The following is an 18267-nucleotide window of genomic DNA, read 5'->3' as shown; positions in this document are numbered from 1 at the left end:
ATGTTGAGTAAGGTCTGATGCTCTGTTGAACGTCTTCTCACAGTGAGACCTGTGGTAAGATCTCTCACCGATATGTAAATGCAAGTGTTCTTTAAGATGCCCTTTATGTGAGTACCTCTTCTTACAGTTAGGGCACTGATAGAATGTACTTGCAAGTGTTGATTAAGATCTAACGACACCGTGTGATATTTCCTGACATTGTAACTGCCTGTGTTTCTTTAAAGCCTACACTGTCGAAAATGTTAGCCCCGGGTCAGAGCAGTGGTGAGGCTTCTCTCTAGAGTATACTCGCATGTGTTCCGTAAGATCTGAACACTCTTTGTATGTCTTCTAACAATGTGAACAGCGGAAAGGCTTGTCAGCACTGAGTTCACAATTGCATGTTAAGACACTTCTTTGGGCCTGGGGGCCAGTATTGAGTAGCTTAGATGAATAAGGTGCCCGGAGTAAACTGCCTGCTACTCAGGCCCAGTTGATAAGACATGCATATTATTAGTGGATTTGGATAGAAAACACTCTGAAGTTTCAAAAAATATTTGAATGATGTCTGTGTGTATAACAGAACTCATATGGCAGGCAAAAACCTAAGAAAAATCCAACCAGTAAGTGGGAAATCGGAGGTTTCCGTTTTTAAACTCATGCCCTATCGAAGAGAGTGGGATATTGGTCACATTGCAGTTCCTAAGGCTTCCACTAGATGTCAACAGTCTTCAGAACCTTGTTTGAGGCTTCTACTGTGAAGGGGGGCCGAATGAGAGGGGAAGGTGTCTGGCAAGGTGTCTGGCAGAGTGCCATGAGCTCGTGACGCGCGTTCATGTGAAAGTTAGCTCGAGTTCCATTGCTTTTCTACAGACAAAGAAATTCTCCGGTTGGAACATTATTGAAGATTTATGATAAAAACATCCCAAAAATTGATTCTATACTTCATTTGACATGTTTCTACAAACTGTAATATAACTTTTAGTCTGAACTTTCGCATGGACTTACCGGCGCGTCGTGATTTTGGATTGTGTACTAAACGCGCGAACAACAAGGAGGTATTTGGACATAAATGAGGGACTTTATCGAACAAATCAAACATTTATTGTGGAACTGGGATTCCTGGGAGTGCATTCTGATGAAGATCATCAAAGGTAAGTGAATATTTATCATGCTATTTCTGACTTCTGTTGACTGCACAACATGGTGGATATCTGTTTGGCTGTTTTGTTGTCTGAGCGCTGTACTCAGATTATTACATGGTTTGCTTTTTTGGTAAAGCTTTTTTGAAATCTGACACAGCGGTTGCATTAAGGAGAAGTTTATCTAAAGTTCCATGCATAACATTTGTATTTTCATCAACATTTATGATGAGTATTTCTGTAAATTGATGTGGCTCTCTGCAAAAATCACTGGATGTTTTTGGAACGAATGAACATAACACGCCAATGATTACTGAGATTTTCTGATATAAATATGAACTTTATCAAACAAAACATACATATATTGTGTAACATTAAGTCCTATGAGTGTCATCTGATGAAGATCATCAAAGGTTAGTGATTCCCACGTATGCTGAGCACTTGTTACTAACTTGCATGAATTTGCAGGGAGCTAACCAACCAGGTTCAATGTTAGATGGCGAACATTAGGCTATAACCAGCCAAACAAATGGCTCTGAGATACGAATAATAAGATCATACACGTAACGTTAGCTAGCTAACGTAACTTGAAATTAAAAGACTGTCAAAATTAGAAACGTGTAATATCTGAAAATGTAGCCAGCAAGAATATCTTACCCATATGCATCATCAATTGTCTCCTGTCACATATGCCATGGTTTCCCTTAGTGTGAAGAAGATGTCATCCGGAGACAGGTGTTTTCTCGTTAGCAATCACACTCGAATTCCACTGATTTCAAAACTCGGTCCTCCAGAAAGTGTAGAGCAATACTGACCAGCTCAAATAGACAGAAGCGTGCTATATGGCAGACCAATCCAAACTCACCTCTCGGCCTGTCCAGCCCACTCATTACCTCAGCCAATCATGGCTAATGGGAAGGTTGCTGTTTTTTCTGTGGCTAAACCAACATGGATCAAAATTTAACCATTTTATTGGTATTTACAGATGGTATACAAGTTTGTTATTATTAAGGCACATGAAAGTTCACGTTACAGAAGGCATTTCTGCCCCCAAAACAGGCATTTTCATTTTAAAAAAAGAGGTTACGTTCAAGCGGCTCTCCTGTGAATTTGTTACCCGAGACATACGCCTAGTTTCCTGAAACGGGTCACATATGGAGAATCTACTCTGCGTTAGCTAGTTTGAGTTGGCTAAAGTCAGCCACAAGCCATGCAGTGTTGGCAGTGGCGAGCTACAATCCATCAATCACGAGGAGGTGTGATGTAAACAACCAATTAGATTCCCCACATGTGGGGGCCGCATGATCCTGCTCCGCTACTCCAGTCGAGGCAGCTCTGACTTCTGCTCCCGCAGGCTTGCCTCTGGTTTAAAAGGAAAGTGGAAAATAATTCCTGCCTGTGCTAATTGTTTAGTACCTTGTCTGCTCTTCGGTTGTTTTTTTTTCGTCCTTCAATGAACTGTTCGACTTGTTCTGCCTCTGGGATTATTGCGTCAAGGATTTATCTATACTGAACAAATTTTGTAAAACGCGACATGCAATAATTTATATGATTTTACTATTTTTACAGTTCATATAAGGAACTCAGTCAATTGAAATAAATTGATTAGGCCCTAACCTATGAATTTCATGACTGGGAAGGGGCGTGGCTGGGCCTGGGATGGAACAGACCACACACTACGGAGCCAGGCTCAGACAATCAAAATTAGTTTCTACACAAAAGGTCTTTATTAAAGACAAAAATGCTTCCCGGTTTCATCAGCTGTCCGGGTGACTGGTTTCAGACGATCCCGCAGATGAGAAATGGTTTGTCGAGATCGGTGTGGAAAAACTTGATTTTCCTGCACATAGACCTGACCTCAATCCCATCAAACACCTTTTGGATGAATTGGAACGCCGACTGCGAGCCAGACCTAATCGCCCAACAACATCAGCGCTCAACCTCACTACTGCTCTTGTGGCTGAATGGAAACAAGTCCCCACAACAATGTTCCAACATCTAGTAGAAAGCCTTCCCAGAAGAGTGGAGGCTGTTATAGCGGCAAAGGAGGTGGTACAAATGACATATTAATATATTCTACCAGCAGGTGTCCATATACTTTTGGTAATGTAGTGAAGTACTAAGCCAGAGAACACCACCGAGACGAGCACAGGCACAAACTCGCTGAACACAACATAAAAGCCAGCAGATATAATGTAAAGAGAGAGCAGGGACTTAACGATTTGACAGCTGAGTTAGCTACCAAAGAGTCGAGGGAGAGTCAGCTAATCGAATAGCGATATACTGGGATAAAACCAAATAATATTCGTCTGTAATGTCAAATGCAATGGGGTATGGATCCCGGATAGCACGTGTTTCATGTAGTTTTAATGAAGAAGCCAACAGTGCCTTAGGCAGCATGTAACAACTTCTATATTCTTTACTCTTTAAGGAATACCTAGGATAGGATAAAGTAATCCTTCTCACCCCCCCCCCCCCTAAAAGATTTAGATGCACTATTGTAAAGTGGCTGTTCCACTGGATGTCATAAGGTGAATGCACCAATTTGTAAGTCGCTCTGGATAAGAGCGTCTGCTAAATGACTTAAATGTAAATGTAAATGTATATACCGCCTGCTGAACAATGGCATCCGGTCTATAAACTAACAGTTCAGCACCTTACCAGCAGGTGGCATCCAAGCAGTACATTTTTTATTTTATTTAATCTTTATTTTACTAGGCAAGTCAGATTAAGAACTAATTATTATTTACAATGACTGCCTACACCGGCCAAACCTGGATGACGCTGGGTGAATTGTGCGCCGCCCTATGGGACTGCCAATCAAGGCAGGTTGTGATCCAGCCTGGATTCGAATCAGGGTGTCTGTAGTGACGCCTCTAGCACTGCGATGAGGTGCCTTGGACCGCTGCGCCACTCGGGAGCCCGTATAACACGGACGCTTATGTCACTTTAGCCAAACCTAACTCTTTTCCTAACATTAAACCTAATTTTCCTAACCTGCTACATTAATTATCATCCGCCACAAAAAGTTAATTTTGACAAAAGCAGCATACCTTCTCGACAAAAATGTGGCTGGATTGTTTACTTCAGAAGGAAACAACACTTAAGATCTTCTGTTGAGATTTATCCAGCGGGGACGAGATCTGAATTCAGGGTAAAGCCTTTTATTATCAGTGACCAGGTCGCGTATCGCTGGTAATAAAACCTGCTCGATTACCTGGTTAATCATCATATTCCCAAAATCTTAAAATTCCTCTTTTGACAGTCAGCAGGAATGTAAACTTACTCAATAAACATGTACACAAATACCTTTATGGAATGGCAAAGATCCAGTTTGAGGTACTACAAAGGACCTGTTTGAGGTACTACAAAGATCCAGTTTGAGGTACTACAAAGATCCAGTTTGAGGTACTACAAAGGACCTGTTTGAGGTACTACAAAGGACCTGTTTGAGGTACTACAAAGGACCTGTTTGAGGTACTACAAAGGACCTGTTTGAGGTACTACAAAGGACCTGTTTGAGGTACTACAAAGGACCTGTTTGAGGTACTACAAAAGACCTGTTTGAGGTACTACAAAGGACCAGTTTGAGGTACTACAAAGGACCAGTTTGAGGTACTACAAAGGACCAGTTTGAGGTACTACAAAGGACCAGTTTGAGGTACTACAAAGGACCAGTTTGAGGTACTACAAAGGACCTGTTTGAGGTACTACAAAGGACCTGTTTGAGGTACTACAAAGATCCAGTTTGAGGTACTACAAAGGACCAGTTTGAGGTACTACAAAGGACCAGTTTGAGGTACTACAAAGGACCTGTTTGAGGTACTACAAAGGACCTGTTTGAGGTACTACAAAGGACCTGTTTGGGCTGGGAAGCATGCGGACGTCTTAATGGTCAATCACTTATATCATGGTTCATCAGTCTACACCAGTCTCTTGGGAGTTATTGAAAAGGAATTAGTTTCCCCTTATTAGATTGAAAGATGTGTTATTTTTTATAGTATACTAAGAAATGCATGTTATAGTATATTACAGTTCTATTATCTCCAATGCAGTAAAGAACTTGAGGAATGTTGAGAAGTGTGTAAATGGTATAGTTGGTTAATCCAGAACTAAAGTGTTGTGTAAATGGTCAGCTGCACGATTACAATTCTAGGTCCATATGTTAAGAGAAAGGGATTAAGAGATTCTAGAAAATGAGAAGCTTCACTCTCTCTCTCTCTCTCTGCCTCTCTTTGCTAGTGACGAATCGAATGTCCCCCTCTACTTCCGAAATCTCGGAAGACGCTAACCTCTGCGAAATCATGAGTTGTCCAAATAAATCAGTGACGAAAACTCCAAAACACCAGACCTACTGGCGTTCGTTAGCACACGCATCCCATTCCTTCCAGACAGAGTCTACGGCACCAGTTACGTTTACATGGATCTGTCATGGATCTGTCCACTTCCAGGTGGTAACTGGAAGTGGCATCTCTATACCCCTCTATGGCATAACAAGGCTATTACTTTCAGGTAATAAACCATTTGAGCCAAAAGCCTGGTGTGAAAAAGGGATCAAAAACCTAGGAGATATATTTAACTCAGAGGGTCTCCCTAGTTTCCAGGAACTTTGTCTCTATCTTAGTCTACAGTCTGCACTTTGTGCCTATGGTGTCCCTTTGGGTACAAATTTGTCCAGAGGTTTGGTGTCTGCTATTTATTTTCCATCTTCAATTACTAACGCAAAAATATCTTCCAAATGGTTAAATCATAGGTAAAGTATTTGTCTGATGATGATGATGATGATGCTATTGACTAGGAGAATGTCTGGGAGAAGATCATTTCACTGATCAAAGAACCCAAACCATCAATTAATTCATTGTAAGCTTTGTCATAGGTTGTGCTGGACACCACTTATAATAATTCATACAAAACAGGCTTTAAGCCTAAACTGTAACCTCTGCCCCCTCAATAAACTTGGCACATATAAAACAGATGATATGGGATTCATATGTTTTGGAGGAAAGGATCATCTATCCTGACTTCACTCCTTGAACCGATTCCTCTTCGACTTAATGACGATTCCAGTGAACAACAGTGGATGGTTTGGCCGGCTGGGTTGACTGCCGGCCGGCTGGGTTGACTGCCGGCCGGCTGGGTTGACTGCCGGCCGGCTGGGTTGACTGCCGGCCGGCTGGGTTGACTGCCGGCCGGCTGGGTTGACTGCCGGCCGGCTGGGTTGACTGCCGGCCGGCTGGGTTGACTGCCGGCCGGCTGGGTTGACTGCTGGCCAAAAATGTATTGTTCAGTGCTGGTTGCCACCACATGACCTTCATATAACACAATGGTTAGCATGTTTCCGCAGGTGTCGTTCAAGATATGATGGAAATGGGAAACTCTTCCCACAGTCAGAGCAGGAGTAAGGCTTCTCCCCTGTGTGAACTCGGCGATGGGAGGTTAAATGACTTGATGTTGTGAAGCATTTCCCACAGTCAGAGCAGCAGTAAGGCTTCTCTCCAGAATGTTTTCGCAGGTGTCTTTCAAGATATGATAGGAATGGGAAACTCTTCTCACAGTGAGGACAGTGGTGAGGCTTCTCTCCAGTGTGTGTTCGCTGGTGCACGTTCAAGCCACTCAGTTGAGAAAAACTCATCCCACAGTCAGAGCAGGAATAAGGCTTCTCTCCAGAATGCTTTCGTAGGTGTCTTTCAAGATATGATGGAAATGGGAAACTCTCCTCACAGTGAGGACAACGGTGAGGCTTCTCTCCAGTGTGTGTTCGCTGGTGCACGTTCAACCCACTCAGTTGGGAAAAACTCCTCCCACAAACAGAGCAGGAATAAGGCTTCTCTCCAGAATGTTTTCGAAGGTGTCTTTCAAGATATGATGGGAATGGGAAGCTCTCCTCACAGTGTGGGCAGTGGCGAGACCTCTTAGTTTTGGTCCCTTCCTGATGTTTCTTCCCAGATGCAGGAAATGTCTCCACTTGCTCAGAGGAGTTAGAGGTCTCTCCTGTGTGAATGACAACATAAAAACTGGTGAACAGGTGCAGTACACATCCATAATAATTGGATCAAATTAAAAATAAGAAATGTGCCTGATAAAGCATTACTGAAAAGGAGTTACATCACTATTCTGCTTGAAATGAATGCTACGTCGGCTTTATCTTCTTCTCTAAGTGACAATACCGCTGTTGAGCATCTTTAAAGACCCACTCCAGACTTCCTATCACCCGATGTACTTAACAAAAGGCACATCTCAATGGTTGGTCCAGGTTAGAGCTTAACACAGGAACAGGAATTCAGCGGGTTTTGTGAGATTCTGGCAGGAATGGGAGTGAAATTCTAGAGTCTAGTTCAAGACAGGACGGGACAGGATCAACAGTCTACAGTACAGGGATAGTGTAAAATTTCCTTTGTTTTTTTAGGTGGAAATATATCATGTGAGGAGCATTTTATATAAACAACAACTGTGTAGGGTAGAGGCCTAACATAGTTTACTTAATAAAAACCTTTACAAAAATTAAAGTCATTTCCACACTTCCCCTTCCATCAAGTCCTCTAGGACCCATCACTAACATTAACATTAGAGACAAGGAAAGAAAAAAAAATGTTTTACCTAAATTTGATGGGAGTTGTGAAGGAAGCCAGTACACGGCTTGTAAAAAAATGCTGCGGTTTAAACAAATAGGCTACCAACCGGAGAGAGCGACACGCGGCCTGAAGCGGCATAGCTGCTCATACTTTCAACAACTTTACCTTCAAACCAAATTGTTTGCATATTTAACTAAACCCATGCCATCAGAGGTGAAGAGAGAAATGAAAATAGATTGACTTATGCAGTACTGGCACTCAGGGTTTTAAAAATGTTCTATGTTCATGTTGTAAATGTGTGCTCAGTGCTCAGCTGTAGGCCGGTGCTGTGCTGAGCTGTAGGCCGGTGCTGTGCTGAGCTGTAGGCCGGTGCTGTGCTGAGCTGTAGGCCGGTGCTGTGCTGAGCTGTAGGCCGGTGCTGTGCTGAGCTGTAGGCCGGTGCTGTGCTGAGCTGTAGGCCGGTGCTGTGCTGAGCTGTAGGCCGGTGCTGTGCTGAGCTGTAGGCCGGTGCTGTGCTGAGCTGTAGGCCGGTGCTGTGCTGAGTTGTAGGCTACAGTTTTATGCCGGTGCTGTGCTCAGCTGTAGGCCGGTGCTGAGCTGAGCTGTAGGCCGGTGCTGTGCTGAGTTGTAGGCTACAGTTTTATGCCGGTGCTTGCTCAGCTGTAGGCCGGTGCTGAGCTGAGCTGTAGGCCGGTGCTGAGCTGAGTTGTAGGCTACAGTTTTATGTCGGTGCTGTGCTCAGCTGTAGGCTACAGTTTAATGTGCTCAGTGCTCAGCTGTAGGCTACAGTTTAATGTGCTCAGTGCTCAGCTGTAGGCTACAGTTTAATGTGCTCAGTGCTCAGCTGTAGGCTACAGTTTAATGTGCTCAGTGCTCAGCTGTAGGCTACAGTTTAATGTGCTCAGTGCTCAGCTGTAGGCTGCAGTTTAATGTGCTCAGTGCTGTGCTGAGCAGACCATCCCGCTGGGGTCTCTGTCCTCACCTGCAGCCTTAATCCATCTACATTTAGAATACGCTCTTATCCAGAGAGACTTGGGCAAAACAACCACATCACAGTCGCATATTGCATTAACAAAATCATTTTCAATACTTGGTAAACTATAAAACCATTTAGGTAATTTAATAAACTATTTGTATAGTTTATTCGCCGTTAGTCAGCAACTCCACACAAAATATTTTTTCTGCGTGTGTGCCAGCTCATGTTTTTTTATAACACTTGGTAAACCAACGCAATAGCCTACATATTTCTGCGGGCAAAAAAAGAGCACGAGATGGGAGTGGTTTTTATCAGGAAGGGACAAGAATGTTCCGGAGTTAAAGAATTGTTGCGAGATCAGGACAGTACAGGGGAAAAAATTGTCAGGACAATAATTAATTTTCACTCCCGTGTCAACCTCTAGGTGTCCTCTGACGTGGTAAAAGTGTGGTGGTGGTGGTGGTGGGGTACTCTTTTGTCCTCAATTGCTTCTCTATTGTTTCCACATGCAACTCCTTTAATTGCCAAACCTTTGAATTTCGTAATTGTGTCTAAACATATTATTTCACCCTTATGTGTTTATACTTTACTGAATTTATACTTGGAATATACTTCAAATCAAATGTTATTGGTCACATGTACATGTTCAGCAGATGTTATTGGTCACATGCACATGTTCAGCAGATGTTATTGGTCACATGCACATGTTCAGCAGATGTTATTGGTCACATGCACATGTTCAGCAGATGTTATTGGTCACATGCACATGTTCAGCAGATGTTATTGGTCACATGCACATGTTCAGCAGATGTTATTGGTCACATGCACATGTTCAGCAGATGTTATTGGTCACGTGCACATGTTCAGCAGTTGTTATTGGTCACATGCACATGTTCAGCAGATGTTATTGCTCACAGCAGATGTTATTGGTCACATGCACATGTTCAGCAGATGTTATTGCGGGGTGTAGCGAAATGCTTGTGCTTTACTTTTATTACTGGAAAAGGTCAAAGATAGCTGGAGTGGGCCTTAAACCCGTTAGATCAACTAATGTGTGTTCCTGGATCATCTGACGTGCCTAAAAATAATACATCAAATCTGCTCTTACCATGATCAGCAGATTCCTCAATGTCTTCCTTCTGCTCTTCATTAATGGTGACATTCAGCCCCAGTGTTTGACTGCTGCCTGCCAGCTCTACAGAGGCCATGTCTGGACTCTCTCCTGTGTAAATGAGAATAGAAAAAAAAAAAAAAAAAAAAAAAACGTGTCAAAATGTGACAAATGCATTGCGTCTAAACTAACATGTTGCATTCACTCGAGGAAATAAAATAAATACTAAAACCATGTAACAAAGTGATTGGCGTGCAACTAAATGACCTAACTGCCTACTTGATATCTGCCTGCCTCGATCAACAACAGACCCAGGTATCTTAAGTTTAAAAAAATATATATATAATTGGCATCTTAAAAATAATATTCTAATAGAAATCAGTCTCTCACTAAAAGGCAAGTATGAAAACCAGCTGTCACTGTGGCCCTCGAGGACCAGAGGAAAAGTGTAACCGCTGTTGATAAAACCTGGGATGTAATCTTAAGTGCACACGGTAGCAAACTGTTTGGCCAGTAACCGAGAGGTCGCAGAGTCAGATCCCCGAGCCAACTAGATGGTGGTGGTGTGGGGGGGGAATCTGTCGATGTGCCCTTGAGCAAGGTATTTCTCCCCTCTGAACTTACTAATAGTTTTTAATGTATAACAGGCTATGAATATTTCCTTTAACCTGTCACAAAGGCAGATAAGAGCATCTGTAAAATGACTCAAATGTAAAGGTAAACATGAACATGAGTTGTGTAGAACAGTAACACAATGCAATGTACAGTGGTAGAAAAATGTGAATGAGCCATGTGGAGAATACAGTATTCAGTATACAGTCCAATAACTTATGGACCTACACAAGGAACCGAACAGAAGCAAAAGGCACAAAACAGGAAGGGACCAACCTGAATTTATCCAATGAAAAACTCTTATTTACATTGTAAACGGTTTCTGTTGTAAACGTTTTGCAATAGACCAAGGTTTTTGATACATTCTGCAACTAATGAATACACCCCTGCTCTCTTACCTTGGTTGTAAACGCTGTTGATAAAAACCCTTTTCTCTTCTTACCTGGATAATCATCACATTCCCAAATCTTCACTTCCTCCTCTTTATCTTTCGTGATGATATTCAACAGGAGTGTTTGACTGCTGTCTTTCACTGATGCCATTTCTCCTGCGGTGCCCAGTGATGTTGTCAGTCAGGACCCAGTCAGTATAGTCTTGGGCTCAGTTTGTGGTGGAGAACGGCTAGTTATCTTCACTCTCCGTATTAAGTAAAGATCAGATAGATAAACAACCTGAAAAACCTGTATAAAATGCAAGGGCTGTTATGTAATTTGGTGACTTGCTATCTAGTTAGCACACATAGCCATTGTTTTCTGATGTAGACAGTGATTTAATCAGTGTTGTTACGCTAATTTATTTACCAGTACCGGGTCTCGGCTGGATAAGTTACGAAATAATGTCACAAATTGCAACATAACCGTAGTTAACTAACGTTATTTAGGGTTTTCGCCACAATGTATTGCTAACGTTAGTTAGCTACACATTTGCCTATTTTGATAAAGTATGTGATGGCATTTCTTTTTCAGTTTGATTAACTTTAGCAAATAGTTGAGTAACATTAGCCAGTCCTTGCGGGTTTGTCTAGAAGGGACGCGGCTTTTATTACAATTCACTTTGATAAAAAAAAACTGACTTGACCAGGCCTTGCCTGTCCATTTGTCCTGAAACAGACTCCTCTTTAAGGTCGTTCTTACCTGAAGCCTTGCTTCGCTAAAACGGAATCATAAATAGTTTGTTTTATTTGTGTACTGGATTCCGTTATGTGTCCATTGTTTATCGAATACAGTATTACTTATGGTTTAATATCTCCTACTAATAAAAAACAAACAAACCGATGGCAAATTTTCACTTCTTCTTTTTCGAATGACTGGGCTTGTCAAACTACACAAACGTAGAGGTACGCCACCTGTCTGCGGGAGGGTGCATCGCAGGGCATAATACAATCATTCCTCAGGTTGTGGTTATTGTCCCCCACGATGAAATTGGAGAGGGGTTTCTCCGGTGAAAAGAGCCAATAATGAGCGGAATGAGCTACTATCGCCGACCATTGAACAATGAGACAGATATTTCACTGGATGTATAAAAGTAATGCATCCGCTTGGGGTTTTACGCTCACTCGGAACTGACCATGTAATTAATCAACTTTATTATGCTGTATTCCTCACCAAACTTAAGATATAAAACAATTACTCTGCATTATTTACTCTGCATCTAACATATAATAATATAATAAACAATTGTATTTAACATTTTAATTAGATTTGTGATCAGCTAGTTTATTTATTGACCTGTGTGTCCAATAGAAAAAATTACTGGTATGTCCTGTCTGCACAACCATTACAATTATCGGAGAAAATCATTTGGGTCTTGCGCAGTGAAACATTGTTGACAGTATATTGACATGTTATTCCCAGTACACTCACACACACAAAAAAAAATGATTTGGGCCACCATTTTTGCCTGTAGGGGAACCCTGTAAAAAAAAAAAAAATTTAAAGGTTCCAGATCTAACCATTTAAGATCAGATAAAACTCATGGTGATGGAGGAGGCAGAGAAGGGGACCGTGGTCAACATAGAGAAGTCAGCTGACTAGGGGCCCATGGTGATGGAGGAGGCAGAGAAGGGGACCGTGGTCAACATAGAGGAGTCAGCTGACTAGGGGCCCATGGTGATGGAGGAGGCAGAGAAGGGGACCGTGGTCAACATAGAGGAGTCAGCTGACTAGGGGCCCATGGTGATGGAGGAGGCAGAGAAGGGGACCGTGGTCAACATAGATGGACTAGGGGCCCAGGATGGAGGAGGCAGAGAAGGGGACCGTGGTCAACATAGAGGAGTCAGCTGACTAGGGGCCCATGGTGATGGAGGAGGCAGAGAAGGGGACCGTGGTCAACATAGAGAAGTCAGCTGACTAGGGGCCCATGGTGATGGAGGAGGCAGAGAAGGGGACCGTGGTCAACATAGAGAAGTCAGCTGACTAGGGGCCCATGGTGATGGAGGAGGCAGAGAAGGGGACCGTGGTCAACATAGAGGAGTCAGCTGACTAGGGGCCCATGGTGATAGAGGAGGCAGAGAAGATGACCTTGGTCAACATAGAGGAGTCAGCTGACTAGGGGCCCATGGTGATGGAGGAGGCAGAGAAGGGGACCTTGGTCAACATAGAGAAGTCAGCTGACTAGGGGCCCATGGTGATGGAGGAGGCAGAGAAGGTGACCGTGGTCAACATAGAGGAGTCAGCTGACTAGGGGCCCATGGTGATAGAGGAGGCAGAGAAGATGACCTTGGTCAACATAGAGGAGTCAGCTGACTAGGGGCCCATGATGATGGAGGAGGCAGAGAAGGGGACCGTGGTCAACATAGAGAAGTCAGCTGACTAGGGGCCCATGGTGATGGAGGAGGCAGAGAAGGTGACCGTGGTCAACATAGAGGAGTCAGCTGACTAGGGGCCCATGGTGATGGAGGAGGCAGAGAAGATGACCTTGGTCAACATAGAGGAGTCAAGTGACTAGGGGCCCATGGTGATGGAGGAGGCAGAGAAGGTGACCGTGGTCAACATAGAGGAGTCAGCTGACTAGGGGCCCATGGTGATGGAGGAGGCAGAGAAGGGGACCGTGGTCAACATAGAGGAGTCAGCTGACTAGGGGCCCATGGTGATGGAGGAGGCAGAGAAGGTGACCGTGGTCAACATAGAGGAGTCAGCTGACTAGGGGCCCATGGTGATGGAGGAGGCAGAGAAGGGGACCGTGGTCAACATAGAGGAGTCAGCTGACTAGGGGCCCATGGTGATGGAGGAGGCATAAAATAACAAAAAATATCTAATTTAGCAGACGATACAGCTCTGTTTCTAAAAGACAAGGATCAAGTTGCTATTGCACTTCATATTATCAAATCATTCTGTTCTGCTTCTGGTCTGTAACTTAATTTAAATAAATGCAAAATATTGTCCCTGCTGCATAACTCAAATTACCAATCTGTTGAGAATATTCCAGTGAAAGATCATGTGAAATATTTAGCGGTGCACATGGCGAAAAACGTTAATGTCCGTCAACATCTCAATGTCTCTCAGAGATGAAGGAAAACAAAATCCATCTTTAATAACTGGCTTTAATAATTGTACAAAGCAGAGGGTCTGTCATGTTTCGTCCTCCCTGCTCTTTCCCTATTTGTAGCTGATCGAACCAGCAAGGATATCAACAAAACTTTCCTAGACTGTACATGGAAAAATAAAGAACGCAAACTTAAGTCTGACGTATCAAACCAAAGAGCTGAAGGTGGGCTTGAAGTTGTCATGGTTCCACCTGTCACCACAGGGCGGCCGAGACCATCCTTGAGACAATAATAACAGGTGATTCCTATCACTTCTTATGATTTCCCTTTAAGAAAGATGTGTTTTCTGTTTCCCGTTGTAGTAGCTTGATTCGTTTGCCGTGTGCGTTTGTCTCCTGAGTTTCTAGCTCCAGTGTTACCGGAATCCTTCTGTTACCGTTTCTCAGTAAAGTATTTTCGTTTGCCTGGTCTCTTTTCTGCTCCTGGGTCCAACCTCATATCGTCACAGAAGTACTAGACTCCATTGATATCAACCATACCTTTAAAAATAAACTTGATTAAAAAAAATATGTATGCTTAGCTCTTGAGTCTATATGGTACTTTATACTTAATTCTTGAATTTTTGTGGATGTGCAACTATTCTCCGCCAAAATTACCCATCAAACTGTCCAAAGAGTTACGAACAAGCCCTTTCAGCTTCGAAACGATGTTATGTCCACAACTTCTCCCCATAAAAGGCACTTTTGCAATTCTTTGATTTTCCCCAAGTGGTTGAAAGAAATATTATATTTGTGCATGATTTATTTGATCAAGAAAGAAATATAGTCTGTTATAGGAAGTTCTTAGAAGCATATAACTTCTCAATACATTATAAAATAATGTAATTATATATGCAAAGCAATACCTTCAGGACTTACTCAATTAATGAAATCTCATTTGTGTTTTGGAGAACATGTCAAGATAAATGCACCAATTATGTTAGAAGGTTTCCACCTGCTGGATAAGAAATGTAATAAAATATACATTTTTAACTCCAAGAACAAGATCTCTCCGAGAGGAAAATATATTCTGTAATGCATATATTACTGAAATTGAATGGAAGAAAGCTTTGTTGCTCCCTCACCCATTTTTGTAAATCAAAGATAAAGTAAAATAAACTCACTTTAATAAAATCTTGCACAAAAGAAATCCTTGTAATAACTTGTCTAAATTCATGGACTTAGAGGACATATGCATTTTCTGTGATAAAGAAGAAGAAACTATTATATCAATTTTTTGGATGAGTTTGACTCCGTGAAGTTATTTTGAAGCGAGTTAGGTATTAACATTTTTGGATGAGTTTGACTCCGTGAAGTTATTTTGAAGCGAGTTAGGTATTAACATTTTTTGGATGAGTTTGACTCCGTGAAGTTATTTTGAAGCGAGTTAGGTATTAACATTTTTGGATGAGTTTGACTCCGTGAAGTTATTTTGAAGCGAGTTAGGTATTAACATTTTTGGATGAGTTTGACTCCGTGAAGTTATTTAGAAGCGAGTTAGGTATTAACATTTTTGGATGAGTTTGACTCCGTGAAGTTATTTTGAAGCGAGTTAGGTATTAACATTTTTTGGATGAGTTTGACTCCGTGAAGTTATTTTGAAGCGAGTTAGGTATTAACATTTTTGGATGAGTTTGACTCCGTGAAGTTATTTTGAAGCGAGTTAGGTATTAACATTTTTGGATGAGTTTGACTCCGTGAAGTTATTTTGAAGCGAGTTAGGTATTAACAGTTTTGCTGTCGTCAATAAGAAACTTGTATTTACAATAAAATATATATGTTATTGTTCAAATGAAAAAAAACGACTGAATTAGTTGTTCATTTCTTCATTCTCTCTGGTAAATTGTATATACACCAAAACAGATATTTGAAATCTGTCCCAAAATGCAATATATTTTTTTACTTGAAATCCAATATGAAATTAAATATCTAGAATTAGTCAATAACAACAACAACAAAACACACTGTATTCTTTCAACTCTATCATAGGTTTGTAACTGGAAACCCCTGACCTAATTGTATTTATTTTAATTTAGGTTATTTAACTTTTGAATGTCAATTCTTGTGATAAATTGTTTTTTACTTTAATGTTATTTTATGTTTCTTCAGACGTTTACGTTTGCCAATGCAATATCCGTTTTTGTTTGTATCATGTATGCAAAAATGATGACACGTTTTCTACCCTAAACCGGATAAGTTGTGAACTACAAATATGGCGACGTTTTGTAGTTTCCTTTTCTGACCATCACCCCAGTTGGATTCTCACCAATAGATTCGCCAATATCATTATATAATATGCCTGTAAATCGATATTTAGCTCCATTAAAACCTACATAATGCTGTGCTGCATCAGCACATGCCAATTCAATGTTAAAATTGGTACACTTTTCAAAAAGTGTTTTTCAGCCCTTAATATTTAACTTTGAAATGTGGGAGCCTCATGATTTAATTAGGGTCCCTTAGTTAACCTTCATGTCAAATAATGTTGGTATATATTAATCTGTTCTTGACTTACAAATCATTAAAGTAAGGGAGAAATTGCACCTTTGGGGGGGGGCGGGGGGGGGGGCTCTACTGAGCACCCCATGGCCACCAGGGGTATGAGATTTCACAAATATTTCTGATTCCTCCCAAATATATCTTGTGCTAAGTCACAAGTCTGAGCTACAAAAATTTAATTTTGGGGATTCTATGACTAGACAAGGCTTGTTAAAATAGAAGGCTTTCTAGGGGTGTATAGAGGTTCATGGCAGAAAACGTGTATATCTATGTAAATGTTTATAAAAACATGTTTTATATTGATATTTGAGAACCTCTGAAAAATACTATTTAAACATTCATCAACCTGTATATCGCCATTCAACCCCTATGTCCATTATCCACATAATGGCCATAACCACACCTCTATTGCCATGGTTTTCAGCACAGCATATTTCTGATTAACAAGACAGATATGTACTGAATTCTCACTGCCTAACCAAATAGAGCAGCTGGGCCATGAATTGTCTTTCAGTTTCAGAAAATACATCCATCTGTTAACCCAAGCAGATGTCACAAATCATGCCGCATGTCATTATGATGCAGTGGTAGCCTACGGAAAGAATGCCCGTAAGGTAATGAACATACTAGCATTGTAGGCTATATATACAGCATATAAGCTATGATGATATACACTTGATATGTATTTGAATCTATATGGTAGCTACACCTAGCCTATTACAGGCCTGCCGGGGCGGCAGGGTAGCCTAGTGGTTACACCTAGCCTATTACAGGCCTGCCGGGGCGGCAGGGTAGCCTAGTGGTTACACCTAGCCTATTACAGGCCTATAATAGACTCCTCTATGAAGATGCGCTTATTGTCGCATACTGCGTGGCCAATTTGAAAGTCAGTCGGCAATATAATAAGCTAAAGCCTAATAAGTTGTTACCTGTTACAAATGGTAAGAGCAGGTGGGTAGCTGGTTACAAATGGTAAGAGCAGGTGGGTAGCTGGATACAAATGGTAAGAGCAGGTGGGTAGCTGGTTACAAATGGTAAAAGCAGGTGGGTAGCTGGTTACAAATGGTAACAGGAGCCCCTGCGCTGCCTAAAAAGTGTAACACTGTATCAGCCCCCTTTCAAAACGCCCTAATTCTTCATGACATCCCCGGCCAGCACAGCCCAGCCCCCCGGAGCAGGTCCACTGATGTCAGGAATTTGACGACATATTCAATCTAAGTATTTACTTTACAAAACGCTTGATTCCCATCACTTTGGCTGATTGTTTTCTCATTCGTCCCAGGAAAATCACTAGGCCTACTAAAGTTGTTCAGACCAATCCACTGCTCGTAACCTGCAGTATATCAATCAGCATTGTGCCAGGTTCCTATCTTAGTAGGTTACATTTTTGTTAACTGTATACTATATATTTTTTTAGCATATACCATTAATATATCAACTGAATTCATTTTGGTCAAACAATGTGTCAAACCATGTGGGGCTGTGAATAGGGATACGTTATTGTCCTTCATCAGCCAGTAAGCTTCAGTAGGACACACGGAAAAGACCCCCTATGTCCCACCATCTGAAATAATGGCGTAGGGTACAATGTCCTGCTGATGTATATGGGTTAGGCAACAGTACATTCCACACAATATCACATTTTCATTGATACACCGCTAACTGATTTAAAGTCAAACATGAAAAAAAAGGTGTTTAGGCTACTGTTAGATTTGGCGAATGACATTTTAAGAAATGTAAATGTTGTACTTACAGTGTTGAAAGGGGCAGCAATGGCTTACAGCATGCTGCACCAACACTTTTTATTACAGCAAAATAATTCATTCATACCAATGTATGTAATTGATTGGAACA

General features: G+C 41.6%; 1 protein-coding gene across 1 annotated transcript; it reads right to left on the bottom strand.

Moving 5' to 3' along the window:
• Positions 1-6379: 6379 nt before the first annotated feature.
• On the bottom strand, positions 6380-11725 carry LOC118371278 (zinc finger protein 239-like). The gene is made up of 4 exons (XM_035756663.2): positions 11526-11725; positions 10835-11072; positions 9778-9891; positions 6380-7112 (listed from the first exon to the last, which is right to left on the bottom strand). Exons 2-4 carry the CDS (start codon positions 10932-10934, stop codon positions 6433-6435), a joined length of 894 nt encoding a protein of 297 aa, XP_035612556.2. The 5' UTR covers positions 10935-11072; positions 11526-11725; the 3' UTR covers positions 6380-6432.
• Between the last annotated feature and the right edge of the window lie 6542 nt (positions 11726-18267).

This window comes from Oncorhynchus keta, chromosome 35, assembly GCF_023373465.1.
Source record: "Oncorhynchus keta strain PuntledgeMale-10-30-2019 chromosome 35, Oket_V2, whole genome shotgun sequence".
Classification (NCBI taxonomy): Eukaryota; Metazoa; Chordata; class Actinopteri; order Salmoniformes; family Salmonidae; genus Oncorhynchus; species Oncorhynchus keta.
The sequence above is the reverse complement of the archived record's forward strand: the minus strand, read 5'-3'. Positions and strand labels throughout refer to the sequence as shown.

Bases quoted from the DNA above. Each gene is read 5' to 3' on its own strand.
- LOC118371278 (XM_035756663.2), bottom strand. From the start codon at position 10,934: ATGGCATCAGTGAAAGACAGCAGTCAAACACTCCTGTTGAATATCATC. The intron at 9,892-10,834 runs GTAAGAAGAGAA...TCATTTACACAG, and splicing joins GGAATGTGATGATTATCCAG to GAGAGAGTCCAGACATGGCC. The intron at 7,113-9,777 runs GTAAGAGCAGAT...TCATTCACACAG, and splicing joins TGAGGAATCTGCTGATCATG to GAGAGACCTCTAACTCCTCT.